Source organism: Osmerus mordax, chromosome 7 (assembly GCF_038355195.1).
Source record: "Osmerus mordax isolate fOsmMor3 chromosome 7, fOsmMor3.pri, whole genome shotgun sequence".
NCBI classification, from domain to species: Eukaryota; Metazoa; Chordata; class Actinopteri; order Osmeriformes; family Osmeridae; genus Osmerus; species Osmerus mordax.
Window position 1 is genome coordinate 10,204,560 of NC_090056.1, and position 17,336 is coordinate 10,221,895.

Here is a 17,336-nt window from a genome sequence, read left to right on the forward strand (position 1 = left end):
GAGGAGAGAGAGAGGATGTTATAAAGGATCGCAGTGTATATTACAAAGAAGGAGAGAAAGAGAGTGCTCTCCTGCTCTGCCTCCTGGTGATGGTGACCTGTGAGAACTCGTGGAAACATTCATAAAAGGTCCCTGCAGGCCACACAGCCCAGGGAGCCAATAACACCTCATGGATATTACAGCAGCCTCGACACACTCACTCATATTGAAGCTGCAGGTTAGCACAGCCAGTCATGCAGGAAGAACCACGCAGAGAAGAGGACTGGGGAAGTACAGCAGGTCTACACTGAACAAAGAAGGAACGAACAAAGAGTGGCCTGTTTGTCTTACCCAGGTCTACATCCTCAGCCCGGGGCCACTGGGAGAAGGGCAGGTTTTTGTAGAAGGCTTCTAGGATCTTCTCCTTCACCTGGCAGATGGTGTCTGTGTTCATGACGCGGACACACATGGAGTCCATGCCACAGCCTTGGAACGACACGTTGATGTTCTGCAGTCACAGACACATTTACATTTAGACAATTAGCAGACGCTCTTATCCAGAGCGACTTACAGTAAGTACAGGGACATTCCCCCGAGGCAAGTAGGGTGAAGTGCCTTGCCCAAGGACACAAAGTCATTTTGCACGGCCTGGAATCGAACCGGCAACCTTCTGATTACTAGCCTGATTCCCTAACCGCTCTGCCATCTGACTCCCTGACACGCAGCGAGAATGAGTTAGAGTGGGAGGGAAATCCCATCTAACTGACTGATTTCACTCTTTTTGGATGACAGTTTATAACACAGAACTGGGACATTGACAAGGCTTACACGAAAGCTTCTCTCAGCCAATCAGAGGTGAGTAAACAGCGTGACGGCAGTGTCTTACCTGAGGCTTGGCCTCTATGTTCTCCCGGAGCAGCCACTCCTCGTTGAGGGTGTAGCGGGCCTTCCCTGTGATGGCGTCGATGGAGCCCTTGTTGATCTGCTGCCTGATGGCACACAGCAGCAGGAAGAAGGGCTCGCCCACAGTCTCCTGCTCACCACCACACAGCACAGGGTTGGGAAGAAACAACACCCTGTCAGACAACCACCATCAGTCCACCACCGGGTCGCTCTTGAACACTCCATCCCACTTTTGCTAATCTTCCTAATGCCATTTAAACCCATTTGTTCCACTTTTTTTAATAACGACTTAGCTCTTTCTCTTCATGTGGAAATCCCCTGCCCCCCCCCCCCCCCCCCCCGCCTGGTTCACGGCTTCCCTCCCTCCTTCCCAGCCCCTCTTACCTTGAGGTAGCTGTACATGCAGATGGACATCCAGTTGGTGAGCATCTTCTCCACCACAGACTCTGTGCGACGCAGCATCAGTTTGGGGTTCTTGGAGGCAGAAGCATCGATCAGGTCCACCAGCAGGTCTTTCATGATGCTGGTGTAGTACTCCAGCTTGCCATGGAGGGCGATGGTGAGCAGAGAGGCCAGGCTACACCTGGGGTGCAGGAGGGCACACAGACAGAGTAGAGGCTGAGCACAGAGCTAACACACTGACACACAGCCAGGGTCAGGGAGAGCTGGATCAGGGTAGTGGTCTGTCTGTCCTTGGGGTTCCCAGGTAGAATAGCAGCGGAGGTGGGGAAGGGATTTCCTTAACAAAGCCTCTTTCATCCAGGAGTCTGAGTGCTGAGGCTGGCTGGGGAGAAGGATGTGGTGTAGCCTCTGGAATCTGCCAGCTCTGGTTCCGACCCTGTCATGCTGAGGGGCCAGTGAAGGGGACCCAGGTGCTGCAAGAATGGGGCTTTCCCCTGTTTCCTCGTGTAATCTACACTTTGAACTGCAGACAAGGGCCCATATGGGAACATTTAAAAAGAATAATTGATGAAATTTGCTTTTGAACAACCCAACGCTTGTGATGTTTATGAGCTGACTGTCTTTCATGTTCTCAACCCAAGCAGGTTGGGATGTTTCATGTGGATCTGTCATGAAACCAACAGTCGACAACAACTATTCATGTGATAGGATGGGGAGAGTGTGTGTCGTCTCGGTTACCTGTCACGCACAGCAAAGTCCTTCTGCTGCTCCAACGCGTGCACAAACGTGACTAGAAAGTGTTTGTTGTTGAGAAGAGTGGAGAAGAGAGTGATGCCCTCCTCCATATTAGGCCGGCCTGTGTTTGAAGGCTGAAGGGACGGAGACAGATAGCGAGAGAGAGCGGTAGAAAGAGAAAAAGGATTAGAGGCAGGGGAGGGAGGGAGGGAGGGAGGAGAGACGTGAGAGTTATGCATCCATCAGAGGTCAATTGAATCAAATTACAGCCTGCTCACCCAGTCTCCTCCCTAACCTAAATCTACCTCCTGACAGAGGCGTGACCGTGCAGTGACCACCATAGCTCATCATCACGCCTCCTCTCGACCTCTCCACCTGCACCTCTCTTCCTGCCTGCCTTCCTCAGGCTGGGGACACTGGGTGGAGCTTGCAGGAAGCCTGGCTAATGACTAACCTATCTGAGGCGGCATGGAAGCAGTTGTGTGATGAAGTCTTCCCTCTGGGCCGCTAGCATATGGTCTGGTATCCACAGTGACAGAAACAGGGCGGGGGTGTCCATTAAGATAAATGCCTGCCTGTGAGATTTATACACTGTGACCTGGAAAACACTTCCCAGTAAGACGGTGAGGACCTAAGGCACTTCATCACTGTTAGACTGGCTCCCCTGGCTGCCAACCCAAAACCAGCACATCTCTCTCATTACTGCTCTCTCTCTCTCTTTCTATCCCACTCTTTCTCAATGCTGCTCTCTCTTCATCTAGTCCTGCTCTCTCTCCTTTTCTCTCTCTCTCTCTCTCTCTCCTTCTCTCTCTTTCATTACTTCTCTCTCTCAAACATACACACACACACACACCCAGATGATGCTCCACATGGTTATAAAGGAATGCACGCATTTCCATCGTCATGGAGACTCTTGGGAATTGTGTCATCAAGCTGCTATGGGCCTGTTAAGCTTAGGAAGTGTCTGATGTGCTAACTCTCCAAACCACACCAAGCTACTGAATGGTAGCGACTGAATCACAGATTAGCATGCATGAGCAATTCATACTGTACACATTCACACAGACACCCATACATCCACACAGTCACACACACACAGTCACACAAACAGTCACACACACACACACACACAGATTTTTCTGTAGTTAAGCCTAATCAAGAACCCCACAGTTAGGAATTAAGAAGATTCACGTTGACCCAGTTTAGAGGCAGAGGAGTGAAACAGGGCTACCATCAAGGTAGTCAAGACAGTACGGTAAAGCAGAGCAGCCGTAACCCTTCACCTGCCAGTCCTGAAGAAGGGGGTGTGTCTCCGGGAGCGCTCGGGGGCCGAGGGCGTCCGTCTCATAGACGGGCTGGACCAGACTCTTCTCATAGTCCGAACACATCTGTAACACACACACACACGGTATCATAAACGCTTATGTCTGTTCTGAAGACAGAAGTAGATAGTCAGACCCTGGGGGAGGGTTAGACTTGGCTCTGAGAGTCTTGGCATCAGATTTGTAGAGTCGGACTAAATGTGTGAACTGCACATAGAGACCCTGAAAATCCCTGCCTGACCTTGAAGAGGAGACATGCCACCCTGACATGTAATATCAGCACCGTTAGACTGTCTGGAGAGAGGGGCTGACATACAGCAACAAGGACCAACTTTCAACTACAAGTTTTACATTTTGGACTGTAGAAGAGAGGCCCAAGATGGCTTACATTCATGTGTTTTCAACATGTGTGTGTGTGTGTGTGTGTGTGTACATCTATAGATAACTGGTAAATGAGGCTAAAGTTTTCCAGTGTCAAGCGTGCAGAGATTTGCGGTCTCAATGGAGCAGTATGGAGACAGCACTGAGCGAACAACACAGGTATTTATGTTTCATCAGAGTAGCTTTTCAACAGCCTCCCTCTGTTCTCTCATTTCCTTCAAAACCAAAAACACTCAAACAAACTGACCTACTTCTCTTTGTGCAAGAGTGTTTGTGTATGTGTGTGTGTGTGTGTACGATGAAACAATTGTGCTCGGAGCGTATGAAGAACTGTTTGTATTATTTGGAAAAATAAGAAATATTTCCTGGTGTGAGTGTCCAGGATTGTTCTATCTCATTGAGGCTCCATGCCTGTGGTCTCAACACAGCACCAGAACTGTGTCTGTGTCAGAGGAACTACATATAGACATTCTGGCACTGCAAGTATCCTGGATGGCCTGAAAAAAATGCTTATACCTAGAAAGAATAATGCATATGCCCTCCTCCTTTAGCTTGACTAATTTCTAGCTAAGTTTTTTTCATCCTCTGTTTTCTGTTTGTGAAAATGTCATGACGGTAGAATGCAAACGCTGCAAAGCTAACTTTATCCAGCGCATTCCCTGTGACAGTGTATGATGGGCCTTGCCAACATGAAAAAGGAGGTCTCTCTCATAATTAGGGAGATAAAAAGCGCCTTTCTTACCTTGGGGAAGAAGGTCCGCGTGACAAACTGCTTGTACTCCAGGAAGGGGATGCCCTGGCTGCTGTTCAGCTCCTTGGTCAGGTCTGTCATGTCTGTCTGCAGCTCCGCAAAGCCTGCAGGAAACACCAGGGTTAGGGTCAGGAGACACCAGGGTTAGGGTCAGGAGACACCAGTGTTAGGGTCAGGGGACACCAGGGTTATAGGGTCAGGGGACACCAGGGTTATAGGGTCAGGGGACACCAGGGTTATAGGGTCAGGGGACACCAGGGTTAGGGTCAGGAGACACCAGGGTTAGGGTCAGGAGACACCAGGGTTAGGGTCAGGAGACACCAGGGTTAGGGTCAGGAGACACCAGGGTCAGGGGACAACATGTCAACAATAACTTTAACAAGTTTTGGCGAATAACCAGATTTACCCGCAATTCTATTTCTGTTTATTTGATAAGTTGAGTATAACTTTAACTCATACATGTTTTAGGAAAGACTATCTCCAGAGTATCCCTTTTCCTAGAACATTCCAACTGATCATGCTCCAAACCAGAGCTGCACAGCCTGCAGGACCATATTTACCAAACACAATCAGAGATGCCAAATCCAATCTGAGGCTCTCCCATCTAAACTGTGTGTGTTTGCAGGATCAGGTTCAGCCAGTGTTGGAGCCACAGGACCAGCCTCAGCACGTGTAAACAAGGGAAATGGGATCTTCATGGTGGGTGAGGAACAGGCTGCAGCTGGATGTGTAAGGTTTAGCTTGTGGTGCTGGATTAGCAACTCCTGCTAGGAGACATGGGAGACGTCTTCTCCTAAATCTGCTGTTTCCTCTGGATAGCTTTTAACCACTAATCACTGTGGTAGTGTGTGTGTGAGTGTGTATGTGTCAAGACAAATGGCATAATTCCACCCACACAATTGTAAATAACTCTTTGACAAATACACCCAAGGTCAGAGGATACCTAATAAATGACTGACAAAATCGTCCAGAGACTAAATCCCTCAATCCCTATTAATCCCAAACCTCCTCCACCCATGTATCCACCATGCCACTAAATGTCTCTATCCCATCCTCTCTTACTTACGCCTCCCTCACTCCCTCATACCCTATCCCAAAAAAACTATCTCCTGACACTCACCCACATCTCTCCACATGATGAACAGTACCCCCCCCCCCTCCTCCTACACCTCTGTCTCCACAGACACATGGCCCTGACTCCTGCCCTTTTCCTTCCCACAATATTCATCCCTCACTCTCTATCTCTCACTCCTATAAATCTGGCTGCCCAGTCATGCTGTGGCCTTCAGACACTCACTACACAAACAAACACACACGAACACACACGCACGCCTCTCGTCCCTACAGCCTGGACACAGCAGAAGCAGTGTGACCACAGAGTGTGTGACTGCATGGTAATGCTCACAACTCAGCCTGTGTTTTCTGAGTCACACTTACTAAGCATAAATCTTTCAAAGCTGACTCGCCGTCTACTCCAAACACACACGCACACACAGACGCCTAAGACAGGCCTTTTACAGGAGTTTCCCCGCATGTCCATGTTTCTCAACATTAGTAATAGAGAGAGAGAGAGAGAGAGTGTGTTGCTGCACCTTTGCGGATCTCCTCTCTGATCTGAGACTCCATCTCCTCCATCTGCAGCAGGGTTTTCTGCCAGTAGCGCTCAGCCCTGCGGCTCTTGGTACAATACACCACCAGAGCTAATAGGACACAGAGAAAGAGAAACATCATTAAACCGGCCTTTGATGCCATACTCTGTAATAAATCAGGACACACTCCATTCATTGCTCTTTATACAGACACCGCTTCACGAGAGCAACAAAAACACACACTTGTCTAAGATACACATAGACTTATCAAAAGCACTGGGCTGTACAAAGTAACACACCCCGCACACATCGTCTCACACACACACACACACACGCACACACACAGAAACATACATACAGACACAGACACAGACAGACTCAGAACAGAGGGTCTTTGTGCTGTGTTAGGGAGGGATGAAGCAGACAGGGGGGCCCTGACCCCAGAACTCCTTTTATCTCTAACACATCTGGAGCATCCGTCGCCACGACATTCAGACATCCATCACCCCCGGCATTGTTTCCAAATACTTACCCACAGTGCACAGCAGCAGCAGCACACAACACACGACGATGGAGATTGTGATGGCCAGCTCACTGCCACCCAGCTGCACCTTGGCTATGATGCGACGGAAATTCCCCACCTGTACCTGGAGAGAGACAGAAAGAGAGAGACAAAGAGGGAGATAATAGAGAGAGGAGAGAGAGATGTGGGGAAGGGTGAGGGGAAAGGAAGAGAAAACTAATTCAACGTCCAAATGTAAACACACACACACACACATACACACAAACTGACAGGTCACCATGTACAGTCTGACTAAAACCTAGGCTTTCACATCTGTTTTTGATTCTCCTAAATGATAGCTTGGGTTCTATCATATACTACTTCTCAGTGTCGTGGTATTCTCTCAGGGCAGGGGACTGAGTGTCCTAAGAGTGTTCTCAGAGTGTTCTCTGAGCGTTCTGTGAGGGTGTTCTCTGAGTGTTCTGTGAGTGCTCTCTCTCTCTCACTACGGTCCCTGTCTGGTCTTGAGGTTTACTTGTCCAGACCAGTCAAATACAGCCCCTTCCCAAAGGGCAGCAGGGCTGCTGAAATGGAGGGGAAAACGCCATTGTTCCATGTTCCTGTTTCGGTTGGGGTACGAATACACACACTCCTCCCCCTCAGTGAGCGAGCTCCCAGCCAAGGGAAATAGAGAGAAGTAAAAATAGATGTGCCACTGCATGTGGAAGAAATCCAAAAGGTTGTTGTTGATGCCCACAAGGCATTCAATCTGCATACCTTTTATACAGACTTCATAGTCCTGACAGAAAAGCATACTCACTCTTCCAAACGCACTCACACACTTACACACACATAAATACAAACAATCACACTTCTTTTCCCATGCACACGCAGGGGGCTGTGAAGACAGCCCACCCGTTAGAGTTTTGACATTTTGTTTGACCCTGCTCCCGCCTCCATGTCTCTGCTAATTGCCTTTGTTTACATGCAGACATCCTGAGAGAGAGCGTGTTCCCTCGGCCTCCCTGTCTGCCTGACACGACAGAGTCCTCACGCCTCACTGATTCTGTCAGAGCGACTCCCAGACAAACATGTCGACGGACAGGCTCAAGTTCTATATAGATGAATGCTTTGGTGTAACACAGCCTATCTAAACAGTCCAGACCGGACAAAGGATGGAGATCGGGGGAGGAGAGAGAGGAGGGTGGGGGGTTAATCAGGGACTGGCACGGTTCTGATTAAGGCCCTTTCATTTAGATATTATGAGGCTTCAGAGACACAACACGAGGAGAAAATAGCATTCACACAAAGGCTCCAAGTTCCTGTGCTACAAGAATGTGTGTGTGTATGTGTTCAAGGAAAGGGGGGAGTGCGTGTGTGTTTGCATTTGTAAGTGATTTCAAAAGACAGATAGATAAGAGATGAACAGATAGGAGCTGAAACAGTAAAACTCTGTGTGGTTTACTGTTTCATCCTGTGGCCCTCCTGCAGTTTGCTGAGTCATGTTGGCCCAAACACACAGATACAAACTGATCACAGACAGATGGGTGCAACAGGTTCCAGAATATCCAGGGAATATAGAATATACTGTAGTTCCATTTTGTGAGGAAAAGTGAACTTACTGTCACTGGTAGGTCTGTCTCGCTGGAACTCATTGAACCGTTGATGGTGCAGTGGAACAGCTGGTCATTGTGGAAGCTGATGTCACAGGGATAGGAGCCAATCATCACAGAGTATTCTTCCGGGGCCAGTTCCAGATCGCTTGGCCCTTTCTGTGCCAGAACCAAACAAAGACAAATGTCTGTCAGTCAGTGTGTGAAGAGACATCAAGGCCTGACTGGAATAAGCTTAGCTTCCACACAGACACGCACACACACACATTCAGCAGTCTCAGCTCATGCTGGCCTGTCACTCAGCTGTCAAGCACTGAGGAGCCCAATTCTAAACTCATTCAGTTTCATAACATCCCTCACACACTTGGAGAGGGTTCTGCTTAAAGCACCAAACACTGACGCTGCCTCTCCAGCACGGAGAGAGAGAGAACCTTCTACAAATGAATCTTGACAGTCTCCACTAACTCGCTCCATCATAACATGCCTTGAACCTTGGAGGAGCCTGGTGCTGCATGGAGATTCCTCTGGAAGCTTAACATGAGCAGCCAGGACCCGACTGAGCTCAGGGGTCAGGTGTGTAGTGGTCAGGTAGGGGGTCAGGTGTGTAGGGGTCAGGTAGGGGGTCAGGTGTGTAGGGGTCAGGTAGGGGGTCAGGTGTGTAGGGGTCAGGTAGGGGTCAGGTGTGTAGGGGTAAGGTAGGAGTCAGGTGTGTAAGGGTCAGGTGTGTAAGGGTCAGGTTTGTAAGGGTGGGAGAAAGGCTTGGCCTTCTGCTTCAATGGAGGATATCCATTCAACTGGCCCCGGAGACTGAGATAGGTCTGAATGATTAGAGAAAACACAAGTCTTGGTGACCGGCAGGTGTGTGTGTGTGTTAGTGTGTGCGTGTGCTGTCTGGAGTGGCATCTGCGTGAGGAGCAGAGTGTGTGTGTTAAGTGTGTGTTTATCCCCACAGTGCTTCCTCTCAGTGATTAGACCCTCAAGACTCTGTCCTGTCCCCACTGCAGGATGTAACCCCCTGGGTCTCTGTCAACAAACGCTTCCTTACACACACACACAGACACATGTACGCACACACACACACACACACACACACACACACGCACCCCAACCTACAACACACACCAACATACACACAAACTCAGAAACATACCAACATAGATACAAACAACACAATATTGAACACGAGTTGCAGAAGCAACATGCCAACATTGGCTGTACATAAGCAGACTCTCACACACACATGGAAGCACACCTTCACGCACAGAACAATGACATGCAAAGGGCCAAAACAGGATAGAGGCAAACCAAACCCACCCACATTCCAACTGTCTTAATATAGGATCTGATTACATAACAAACCCTATCAAACGAACTCCATCAAACACCCGAGTACACATGCAACACTGGCACACACTCCACCCAATGCTCTTCCAGCCAGGTCCAGCCCTGGTGGAATCCACCTTCGTAAAAAAAACAGGAAACAACATCGATATAGCCCATGCAGACATAGCTGAGGCTGCAGTTCCTGTAGGGGCCCCATCCTGACAAACACAAATGCGCACACACATACACACACACACACACACACACACATAACACACATACATGTAAACACACACACACATAATTAGTAATTGTGCAAGTCTCTACAACTTCCCTGTCTGTGTCTCTCTCCTACGCGTTTGCCAGCATCAGTGGAAAGCAGTGGTGTTTATGAACGCTAACATCATATAGTTATCAGCAGCCTTTCAAATAAAGAGAAATCTTCCGTACCACATAGTCAGGACCTCACACTAAGACTGAGTCTGACAGGCTTGCCATACAAAAGGCTTTGATGTCTTTTACTTGTCAAGTCTTTATGTGAATATGAATTCACGGCCATTCAGCCATGTCTTCTATTCCCAGAGAGCTGTTAGGTGAACAGCAGTGGCCCTCTCTGACTTAGATCTGACAACCTCCCACATCTCCACTCCCATTGGAGCAGTGGGCTGTCACTCACATTGATGATGAGTGTGAGTGGCTCCCCGGGGTGGTGTTTGATCAGCTTCTCTTTTGTGGCTGTGAAGAACTGAGGGTCCTCCACGTACTCCAACAGGAAGTGCCCTCCGTGAGGCTCCTCCTCTTCCTCCCCTTCATCATAGGAGGCAGGGCTATCTCCTGTGTAAAGGACTCTGTTCAGGAAGAACTTCAGTGTGGCCAGCTGGGATTGGCTGGAGGCTGGGGTGGAGCATGTGATCATGGAAGGAGACCGCACCTTACAGGCCTGGAGATGGAGGGGGCGGGAATAGAAAATACCTATCAGAAAGACTGAGATCTTCTGTAAAATTCTGAAATGATTATAGCCATTTAGAAACTTTCCAACCAGACATGTTCCCTGAGTCTCCAATTCAGCTGATACTCACCGCCTGGCCAACATCCAGCACCTCCAGTGTTACACTTTGCACCAGATCAAAGCCCTTCCCCGTCACAGTGATGGTTCGACCCCCGCTGCAACACATGACAAACACGCGCTTAAGATTCAGCTTCAACAAAGTTCAAAATTAACATACTATGTGGTCTATTAATAGATGTAGTAAACACATCGACCACACAATTACACACACACACACACTCAGTTCATCTTAGTCAGAAACAACCCATGTGTCTGTCAACACGGTCCCCCAGGGGTGAGTGTCAGTAGAAACACACCCGGCCTGGAGAAGAGCCAGCACATCAGGGTCACACACTCCTGCTGCATCGCCCCCTGGAGGAGGACTGCAGAGGCTTCCTGCTGCATCTCAAGGATGTGTGTTTGCATGTGTGTGGATATACATGCATGTGTGTGTGTGCGATGTACCTGAGGTAGCTCTTGTTGGGCTTGATGAAGCTGATGCTGGGGTTCTTCTCATAGGTGTACATGGTGCTGAGGGCAGGGTTCTGACAGGGAATGTCCTCAAACTCCACACACACCGTCACCGCCTCGGTGTGTGTGTGCACGGCCGCAGGCATGGTGCACTCAATGGTGTCTGCTGTTTGGCTGGAATCCATGCATGGACAAGAACCAAGACAGCTACATGAATACACCAAGACAACCCACCATATATTTTGCCAGTTAGCGGTTCCAAACAGGAACCGCTGACATAAACACTGGACATAAACACTCAACAATAAACAGAAACTTTTGGGAAAATAAAAGCACTACCTCACACAAGAAGCATTCTAACAACAACACTGCATTGTCTCCAGTCATAAAAACCACACAGTAGCTGTAGAAGTGCACAGAGAAACGATGGTTTAAGCCAGACTGGTCCACAGGAACACTTACGTGAGAATGGAACACTGTTGGGTACCGTTAACCCTGATGTGAACCTGGGAGCCAGTGTCCAGGTGCTCCCCCATGATAGTCACCCTGGTTCCCCCGGCACGAGAGCCCTTCCTGGGCTCCATGGACAGCAGCTTGGGCACCTGGGGGTGAAGGGGGGAGGAGGAGGAGAGAAAGATGATGACCCTTGTCTAAAGCATCATATCTACATACCAAAGTTACTTCTGCAGTCAAAGTTTGTGAGTTCAGGACGGCAAAAAAGTACTCAGGCATTAAACTGACAAGTTATCTAAGTTGTGCTTACATATCCGAGCCCAAAGCCCTTGTAGTCTAATCTCAGGCTGAGACTGCTGCTGATGGTAACAGTACTGTGAGCTTTAACACCCTCCAGTGACAGCAGAGCAGAGCACTGGATACAACCACTCTGAGGCCTGCAGAACTTTCTCCTCCACACAGGACAGATCCCTGGGGCTGAGAATGATACCTCTCTCTCTCTCTCTCTTTCAATGTCTCTCTCTCTCTCTCTCTCTCTCTCTCTCTCTCTCTCTCTCTCTCAATGTCTCTCTGTCTTTCAATCTCTCTCTCTTTTTCCATTTATCTCTCTTGATCTCTCTTTTTAACTCTCTCTCCCTCTCCCTGTCTCCCTCTCTTTCTCACACACTCATACACACACACACCGGGCAAGTCCCAAAAACTAAAATGTATCTCCCAAGCAAGCTCCACAGCATCAGCATTCTGGAGACTTCCAAAGCCTTTCTCCCCTCCGTGAACCTTGCCTCCAGGGAAGCCTCTCATTCTCGCTGACAGGATTCACTTCCTCTCTGTGAATGTACAGAGGGGGTGTCCATTGTCTATATGTCAGTGTGTATGTGTGTGTGTGTGTGTGTGAGTGTCTGAGTGGGTGTAAGGAGGCAGATGTTTCCGGCCCAAGGTTCGAGGAAGGAGGTGAAGAGCAGGCGCATATCCTGTCTCCGTGTGGATCCAAAATGTTTTCCCTTTCTCTCTGCTCCTCTCACCCTTCTCCTCTCTCTAAATTCCCCCTCTCCTCTCTGCTGTGATAGATTGTATGAGAGGAGTGGGGAGAGGGCAGAGAAAGAGAGGAGATATTTCTCCCTCCTTTTCTCACAGCCTGTAGTCTCACACAGAGCAGCTGAGGGAGTGGGCTGGGCCCGAGAGGGGCTCCCACAACTCTGAGACATGTTTGTTGTTTTGCATTTTCAATATCCTCGTGACTCAAGAAGCATTACAAGGTTGTTTGGGTTTCTCAGTGTGATGGCTCTATGGAAAAATCTTTCTTAAGAGCTTCTGAAATTAACTAATGTTCCAGTTGGATGAAAAAGAAACTCTTCTTTCAGTAAACAAAAAGAAACAGAGGGCTTAGACCGATATTCAACTGACCGCATACCCCTAATCCAATGGGAGACTGTGTTGGTTTGAGTCAATTAGCAGGAGAAGCCAGCCTCATGAATTCTGAGAGGGGGACATTTCTATAGCCGCCATATTTGTTTTTTCTGGCACTGGCTTCAGAATGACAACAGTGCTGAGTTGCAGTTGTGATGAACGTTTGAAGATTCCCACACACTCACATTCCTGAATATCATAAGAGACGCATCTGTTAACGTTCAACAGACACATTGGGAACACTTTCCCACTATTTGTATGGAACAAGGAGTGTGTGTATGTCGGGAGGGGGGGAATTGAGGGGAAGAGGGGGTCGGGGGGTTGAGGGAGAAAAGTTGGACAGTGGAAGGAACACACTCACCAAGTATGAGAACAGCTCTTTGGACTCTCCTTTCGCGCTCTGTCTCACAGTAACTCTGACCTTATCATTCATCTCATACGAGGACGTCCTGGTCATACACACCAGCCTGGGGAAGAAACACGAGAGTGGACGTCCACATTGTGCATCTCCAGACAGATGAAAACACACCAACACACCGCATCCAAACCCCTGAGATCCTGGCTGCTTCTCCTGTTTTACCTCCTGGGTGCACAGGCAGATGCTCCCCTGTGGAATGTACAAATAAAACTACCAGAGAGGAGTCGCCGGGAGCTTGAAAGGCCCCCGGGCCAGATGGTTTCAACCTCAGAGGGCTTAACAAGCTGCTGGGGGTGTTTATTTTATCACCTTATGGCTGTAATTAAAACTCATTTCATCATAAGGACAGACTCCAGTAATGACACACTAACAGTGAGAAGCAGGAGGATCACAGGCTGTAACCAGGCCTACCACGGGCCTCTGTCAAAACAAGCCCTGGCCCAGTCCAACACTGTACTGCTGAGGGGTATTCATCAGGTGGGTGTTTCTGGGTACCTGGCAGATGATCTGGGTCGTGCAGAATGTGCTGAGTGACAGGAGAGCTCTTTCACTGTAAACCATCACACATGTCTGGGGGACAGGGGAGAGGCTGCAGGCTGGGCTGGGTCAGGAGGGCTGGGATGGGCTGAGATGGGCTTAGGGACCAGTTCTGATCCCGATCAATGAATTCAGAGTTGGACTCAGATCTTTCTGGAGGTAATAATGAGTGTAAAACTCTACGTCTACATTTGCTTCATTGCATTGCGTTTATTGTCTGTTGCACTATCCTTCCAGGCTCTGCAGGGTCTGAAGAGAAGCATTGTGAAATGGTACCTCGAGAGGAAGTCATGAAATGTCATGGCAGCTGAATTGCATTACAACAGACAACCCCAAAAAGTGTCAGAGGTGACTGGTGTTGTTGATAGAGGGATCCAGAGCAGAGGCCACTCTGTCCCCAGGAGCAGACACACTGCCAGGCAGGGCACCGACTGACCCCCGCTCTGCATTCCAGCTCTGCCCCGCAGCAGAAATATTATGGGTTTCACAGAGTGATGTTTTGGCTATTCGGGGCGATGTCTCTGGATATTTAACCCTAGTGGGAGATAGGAAGGGTAATCAACTAGAGAGCCTGAGAAGGGCAGTGTGTGTGTGTGTGTGTGTGTACGTGTACTGTATGCAAGTGCATGTGTATGTACGTATGTGCGAAAGTTTGTGCGTGAGTGTACGTGAGGTACTTCAGAGATCTCAAGGCAAATGAGAAGTGGTAAAGAGAGCGACTCAAACAAGTGGAGCCGAGAAGTGTAAACTGCACACTCCAGTAAGTGAGCAGTCTCCACTGATCAGATCATTAATTCAAGTGTTGACGTGTATGGACTGTAGCACACTCTCTCCGTAGAGCACCACACCTTTCTGTGCAAACCCAGCTGTGACCTTTAACCCCACACAAAAGCAGGAGTGGACACCTGTCTCAACAGCCTAGGCTGGTGAGCTCACACTCTCAGGTGTCTGTGTGCGTGTGTTCATCGTGTGCGCCTGCTGTCAGGCACACTGACGTGTTATGATTTCTTCGCGCCGATTCCTTTGTGGAGGAAACGCTTCGCTGTCATAACAACCAAGGTGAGAGAACCAATGAAAAAAGGGCTGACTGGATGAGGTCCTTTGGAGGGTGAAATCTGATTCGCCAGGTCTGAAGCGTGTGTTTGGAGCAACGTGTCAAACTGCCGTCGTGACAGGTAAGACCCTCAGGTCACCCTGGCAGTGGTCTGCATTCTAATATGGCCTGATTGGCTCCAGTGGAGCAAGACAAGATAAACAGTTCCATTCATGGAACATTTCATGGAAGTATTGATGTCGTTTTAGGATTATAGTATTCCACAGGACTCTGTGTGCAGGTGTCAGATCAGGGCCAAACCTGGTAATACTGTATTGGGTGTGGAGAAAGTTTAGAGACAGTGCTATGCTATATAACATCAATACTTCATTTGTACAACAAAGGCCAGACTTATAAAATGTATTCCATTAAACCCCTGTACACCTTCAAAATCCTGTGATAGACAGCATGTACAATCATTACCATGATGTATTTGTATATTTGCTATTAACAGGCAGGGCTGAAAGACACTGTGGCAGAACTTACTGTGTAGAGACGGTGTAGCGGTCAGCCAGGAGAGCACAGGGGAACGAGCCGATGGAGACATTCACCTCCTCGGCCCTCCGTCCCAGGTTCTTCCCCTGCACTGTCAGCAGGGTGCCCCCCTCCAGCGGACCACTCTGGGGGGAGATCTGTGGCAGAGACGGAGGGCGTCAGAGAGAGGAGCAGAAGTCACCATAGCCTGACTGAAACCACATCGTTTGAGTCAAGGTCTACTGACTGATGGGTGAGAGATGGAGGTAAGCTGGAAATAAACCTTGGGCATGGAGCTACCAAGCCCTTTGCACACAGTGCTGTTGAAGAGAGCTGTGCACTGAGTCAGAGAGTTCAGTTGAAGTGCTCTCCAGCCGAACACTCAGGTCTAGTTGATGGAGACGGCGCCTCAGGTTGGTACAGTAATAAAGAAGGCTCTCCAGTCTGCCAGTCACAGAGCCAAGTGCTGAACCTACATGGGCTAAGAGCTGTCTGAGAGGCTCCCGGAGAACACACACTCCACACTGACAGAGCTGAGGAGAGAGGGAGAGCAGAGGTGCACGGGAGGTGCACAGGAGAGGTGCACGGGAGAGGTACATGGGAGGTAAGAGTGAGAGGAGATGGAAGTGAAGATGGGGGGTGGAGAGAGAAAGAGAGAGATGAAGGGAGGGAAGCTTCCACAGAGAGAATGTCCCCTGGCCTCTCCTGCCTCTTGCCTCACTGCTAAAACTCCCTTTCCCTTCACTCGCTCATGCTCATGCGTCATTTGAAACCCTTGGCATTGTTGTTGCCTTTCAGGAACCAAGGAGAACGGGGTGATTGTATGTACTTCACCAACGGACATAGAGTAGGATTTGAACACACTTGGAAATTGCTATCTCTGGCTCTCAGGCAAAAAGCATTCTGCCATCAACTCTTGCTGTACTGATGTTAACTTGGCTTAGCCTATGTTAGGGCCCGGAGAGTGGGGGTGGGGGGTGTGCGTGCCTCTCCGAGGGACCCCCCCCCTGTCTGAGCCGAGGTCACTGGGACCCCCTTCTGTTCTAAGTCTGGCTCCAGTACTCTGCTCTGTCACATACTGGGCTTATGAATGAAAACAGCACTTCTGTTTGATCTGGGAGAGAGGGAAGGAGGGGAGGAGGAGGGTCTATGTTAATAGAGAATAGTGACTACATGATTGACAGCAGGGATAAACAAACACTAAGCGGAGGTGTGTACGTTATAGTATCAAATGTGTGTGTATGTGTGTGTGTAATAGCAAACAGTAGGAAAACCACCAAACGATCATAAGCCCACCGTACATCTGAAAGATCAAACCACAGGAAGTGATGTAATGTTTCCTTCATGGTTAAGTCCCATAGTGGTCTCTGTCAAGCACACTGTAGATCTCTAGAGCAGGGCCCTGCCCTCGTCAACACTGTATAGAGGGGGTATGATCAGGGTAACATGCACACACGCACACACACGTGACATACTGTTCACACAGACACCACAGCTCCCTGATCTTCCATATCTTAGAAGGTGTTAGCTAGCTAGCATGTCTGGTGTTAACGCTAACGTTAGCTGGCATAATTCTCATTTACACCTCTCACCATGCTGTGAAGGCATCTCTCAGGCTGAGCACGCACCATAGCACCTCGTCATGGGAAACTATATCTGTCTCAGCGGAAGACCTTGAAGACCCCTATTAGAATGTAGATTACACTAGACACAGCTGCCTGGAAGTTGATCACGTTGAACGTGGATAAAGTTTGGACACACTTATTTATGCCAGATTCTGGGTAGTACTGGACACAGGAAGTTACTGTCCCACTCATTGGTCAAGGAGGATGAGGATGACATCAGTGAAGCTGTTAGAGACTTCCCTCCCTCTCTGTCTCTCTATGTCTTTATCTCTCTGTGTTTCTATTTCTTTTCTACTTTCTACCTACTTAC

At 48.9% G+C, this 17,336-nt stretch overlaps 1 protein-coding gene across 1 annotated transcript in view; it reads right to left on the reverse strand.

The window, feature by feature from the left end:
- Positions 1-17,336, reverse strand: part of plxnd1 (plexin D1) — a 45,110-nt gene that overhangs the window by 7,509 nt on the left and 20,265 nt on the right. Inside the window, exons 13-27 of the mRNA XM_067240241.1 lie at positions 15,414-15,559; positions 13,241-13,346; positions 11,482-11,621; positions 11,014-11,193; positions 10,580-10,664; positions 10,177-10,440; positions 8,187-8,336; positions 6,595-6,709; positions 6,066-6,173; positions 4,465-4,577; positions 3,303-3,407; positions 2,023-2,153; positions 1,267-1,465; positions 866-1,012; positions 331-487 (exon numbers count right to left, since the gene is read on the reverse strand). Coding sequence (XP_067096342.1) covers positions 331-487; positions 866-1,012; positions 1,267-1,465; positions 2,023-2,153; positions 3,303-3,407; positions 4,465-4,577; positions 6,066-6,173; positions 6,595-6,709; positions 8,187-8,336; positions 10,177-10,440; positions 10,580-10,664; positions 11,014-11,193; positions 11,482-11,621; positions 13,241-13,346; positions 15,414-15,559 — 2,146 coding nt within the window. The remainder of the gene's footprint in view (positions 1-330; positions 488-865; positions 1,013-1,266; positions 1,466-2,022; positions 2,154-3,302; positions 3,408-4,464; positions 4,578-6,065; positions 6,174-6,594; positions 6,710-8,186; positions 8,337-10,176; positions 10,441-10,579; positions 10,665-11,013; positions 11,194-11,481; positions 11,622-13,240; positions 13,347-15,413; positions 15,560-17,336) is intronic.